At 43.7% G+C, this 4,431-nt stretch overlaps 1 protein-coding gene across 2 annotated transcripts; it reads right to left on the bottom strand.

Annotated features, from left to right (window-relative positions):
• Positions 1-1,043: 1,043 nt before the first annotated feature.
• Positions 1,044-3,903, bottom strand: LOC117535174. 2 transcript variants are annotated; one of them, XM_034199556.1, is made up of 3 exons: positions 1,698-3,903; positions 1,572-1,619; positions 1,044-1,469 (listed from the first exon to the last, which is right to left on the bottom strand). In XM_034199556.1, exons 1-3 carry the CDS (start codon positions 2,248-2,250, stop codon positions 1,354-1,356), a joined length of 717 nt encoding a protein of 238 aa, XP_034055447.1. In that variant the 5' UTR covers positions 2,251-3,903; the 3' UTR covers positions 1,044-1,353. The 2 variants fall into 2 exon arrangements, with proteins under 2 accessions (XP_034055447.1, XP_034055446.1); XM_034199555.1 differs by having other exon boundaries at positions 1,572-3,903.
• Between the last annotated feature and the right edge of the window lie 528 nt (positions 3,904-4,431).

The following is a 4,431-nucleotide window of genomic DNA, read 5'->3' on the forward strand; positions in this document are numbered from 1 at the left end:
AACTATTTTCCTCCAATATAAAACCCTGACATTACAAAATGCATGATTTTATACCGGTATGGCGGAGAGATCAAAAGATGTGGTTATAATGGGAGTGGACGGGACATTTTTGTCCGCGAGTGGCTAATGTGTGACTTTTGTTTAATCTGATTCTGTGCAAAAACTAATTATCCACCAAAATCAATGTTGTTGCTAATCTTTGACATATCCAAGACTGTGGTAAGAAAAAAAGCCGACCCCCAACATTAATTATATGGAAAATAACTGCCTTTTTGTGCATGTTTTTCATAGAAAACGCAAATTCGTGGTTTCAAACTGGCAGTTAAAGGGTTAAAATCCTGAACATAAGTTAACATTTGGTATTTTTGATCAGGACTGAAGTTGATTGAAAGATTTAACCCCAATAAGTTTTAAAAAATAGTAATCTGTTGTCATTTTAGAGCAGTTTTTGGAAGTGGACATTTTTGTCCCGAATGACTAATTTGTAACTTTTTTGTTCAATCTGATTTTGTGCAAAAACTAATAATGCAAAAAAATCCATTTTGTTGCTAATCTTTGACATATCCAAGACTGTTATAAAAAAAAGAGCCAGTCCCCAGATATGTATTTTTTGGAAAATAACACATTTTCTCTGTTTTCATCATGAAAAAAACCAGCGGTTTCATGTATTCAAAATGGCATTTAAAGGGTTAAAATCCTGAAGATGATTACATTTTTGGTATTTTCTATTAGGGCGGAAGTTGCTTTAAAGATTGAACCCAAAAAGTTGTGAAAAAAAACTTTTAATATAATGTTTTTATCAAAGTCTTTTGCAGTGGACATTTGTCTCGAATGACTAATTTAAGTAGTCCAATCGAATGATACCGGAGGGATACCAGCTTTTTGATTTAAAGGTGACCTATTGTTACGTTCCCTCCTAACTAGGGGTACAAAGGGAAGTAACAAAACACCAAAATAACCGGGTGAGAGAAAAAGGAGAGGAAACTGTCGACTGAAGCCACAAAGTGATGTTTTAATGGACAAAAGAAAAGGGCTCACCAGCCAACTTGCAAAGCAAACTAAAATAAACAATACACGAAAAGGTAAACTGGAGCACATCTAACAATTCACAAGAACACAGGCCTCACACAGAGACATGATGCACACATGCAGCCAGAAGAGAAGGAGAGAGCGACTGCAGCCTTCCTCAGGTCCTTTATGGAGGCCCTGATTGAGGATTGGAGCACCTGGGGAGAGGCTGCACCTGGGGAATCAGAGAGAGAAAAAGACACACACCCACACAAACACTACTGCACATAACACCCCCCCCCATAAAACCAAACAAGTGTTTGGCCACAGTTACCAAAACACACATTACATAGTTACTTTTGAATGCTTGGAAGCTGCCACCTGCTCCTTCCAAGCCACACACTCCGCCACTAAATGACCTGGGTCAAGACAAGAGAAACACAATCTCTTAGTGTCGGGACCTGGGAGAGAAACAGAATGAGCATGTGTGACACGTCTGTTACGAGCCCTACAGTGAGGATAATTACTCGGTGGATACACTTTACCTCCGGCTATATCATTACCCATTATGACATCCACACCGTCGACAGGAAATTTGGGGAGCACAGCAACTGGAAAGAAACCAGTAGCCAGTTCAGACTGGACATGGACATTGTGAAGATGTGCGGGCACAAAACCCATTTCAATACCTCTCACCACCATATTCGCATCACAGGCAGACTCAGCACTCAGGGGCAGGGCACCGGCAAGGATGAATGACTGTGAGCCACCACTGTCTCGCAACACCGTGACCTGCCGCTGGTCCTCCACCCTTCCTGACAGAGAGACAAAGGCAGTAGAGATGAACGGTTTCAAACACTCATCAGGCCCTTTGCTAACAGTGGCCCGTCCACTAGGACACACTGCTGTAACCAAACCCACCCCTTCTGGGTGCTTGCCGTCCGCTGTCTGCTTTCTCTTCCAAGCTGCACAGTCTGCTATCACATGACCTGGGTCAAGACAAAAAAAACAAGCTCTGTCTAGCCTGGGATTCAACACTCGAACACTGGCACAGGGAACGTAATTGTCAGGATCTCTACGATAAGTGTCCTGCTGAGGAGGATCACGCTGAAAAAAAACGCTCTTGTGTATCAGTGCAAATTCGTCTGCCAGAGAGGCAGCCTGCTGAAGGGTAGTTAATTTCTGCTCGTTCAGATAGACTACCGTACGCTCCGGTACACAGTTTTTAAACTCCTCCAACATCACCAGCTCACACACTGAGGCAATGTCGTCAGCATTACAAGCTCTACACCACCTGTCAAAGAGGACTTTCTTCTCCCTCGCAAAGTCCACATACGTCTGGCCAGGAGTTTTCTCCAGGCCGCGAAAACGCTGCCTGTAGGCCTCAGGCACCAGCTCATATGCCCTGAGAACAGAACCTTTAACATTCTCATACACCAAACTGTCCTAGACAGAAAGAGAAGAGCAAGCCTCCTGAGCCTTGCCGACTAGCTTGCACTGTACAAGTATGGCCCACACATCTTCTGGCCAGCGCAGAGCAGCAGCAATGCGCTCAAATACACCAAAATAGGTTTCCACTTCTGATCCACGAAACACAGGGACCAAAGAAATATGTCTAGTCACGTCGAAGGAGGCAGCAGGACCAGAGTGTGTAACAGCAGAATCACCCACCACAGCTGCTTGGAGCTCTAGCTAACGCATCCGGACAGCAGTGTCTGCCTCCAACTTCATGATCTCCAGCTCCCTCCTGAGCTGAAAATCCCCATCACGCTCCTCCTTCTCCCACTGGAGACGGACCACACGTACTTTCATTCTGGCATCTAACCTAGAGCCTGTAAAAGAGGACTGGGCAGAAAGCGGGTCAAAGTGAGGCATGGTAAAGGGCTTTTCCTGTGCACTAGCACTCCGAATACCAGGAGCATCAACGTGGCCTTCACTAGGAGGTACTGCTGCAACAGCCCCGGCCACCGTGCCAGGAGATTCCACTGAATCAGGCAGACTCAAAACCCCCTGCTCAACTAGCCCATATACCAAAGTAGCCTTGAGATCACTTTTAGAGAGAGAAGTGGAGACAAAAACATTATAGTGGTCAGCAATTAACCGCAAATCAACCTTCCTACAGCCGTCTAGCTGATAGTAGGATTGGCCACAAACTGCTCCAAAACAAAAACCATTCTGAATCACAGCTAATTAGAAGATTTAAAAAATAAATAAAAATCCTACCACTAATGCCTCACAAACATTGACGTCAGTCTTCCAAATAACGAACTTCCCCAGATCCTGCCTACCACGACTTACCTAACTATCTTCTGGAGCGTGCCGGGCTCGAGGCGACTTTAAAAAGGCAAACATCAGCAGCCGAAACCCTGAAACGCTTGCCCCCAACAGGGAACAAATCCCCACCCAGGATTACCCCGAAAATATAAAAAAGGCCAAATAATAAATGAGTGCCTGAAGGAAGGACTGATTCAACCCAGCTAGACACTCCCCTATCTAAACTGAGGAAGCTGTTCAACAGTAAGAGACTTCACAGCCAATGCTACACTTACTGCTCACCACCAAACACAATATCAACACTGTACAACAAACAATCAAGTACTCACTCTTTGTCTCAAAGACCGGACGAGCCCCCATTTTTTACGTTCCCTCCTAACTAGGGGTACAAAGGGAAGTAACAAAACACCAAAATAACCGGGCGAGAGAAAAAGGAGGAAACTGTGTACTGAAGCCACAAAGTGATGTTTTAATGGACAAAAGAAAAAGGGCTCACCAGCCAACTTGCAAAGCAAACTAAAATAAACAACACACGAAAAGGTAAACTGGAGCACATCTAACAATTCACAAGAACACAGGCCTCACACAGAGACATGATGCACACATGCAGCCAGAGGAGAAGGAGAGAGCGACTGTTCTTCTTCTTTAGTGTTTATTGGCGGTTGGCAAACCAACTTTTAGGTGCATTACCGCCACCAACTGGACTGGAGTGTGGACAAGAGACTATGCAGAAAACAATAAACAAAAGAAACAAAACAAAGAACCAAAACTCTAGATTATTTTAAATTTATCAATTTCTCTTAGAAACGTAATAATCTCTCAATATATATTGCCTGATTTTTTCCCTAACAGCCCTGATAGCGACAAGTCATGGAATGTTGCTTTCTTGAGTGTCTGGAAAAGCAGAGTACTATATTTCCTGCAAAGCAGTAAAACATGCTCAACAGTTTCTGGCTGGCTGCAGTGTATACACTTTCCGGTTGGATGCTTTCCTATTATACTTAATGTATGATTGAGACCTGTATGACCTATTCTCATCCGAGAAATTACATTTTCCTCCCTTCTTTTAAACCCTACCTTCCTTCCATCCCCCACATACCTTTGAATTTTATAAAGATGTCTTCCTGTATCACTAAGTAAGATCCCAAT

Source organism: Gymnodraco acuticeps, unplaced genomic scaffold (genome assembly GCF_902827175.1).
Source record: "Gymnodraco acuticeps unplaced genomic scaffold, fGymAcu1.1, whole genome shotgun sequence".
Taxonomy (NCBI): Eukaryota; Metazoa; Chordata; class Actinopteri; order Perciformes; family Bathydraconidae; genus Gymnodraco; species Gymnodraco acuticeps.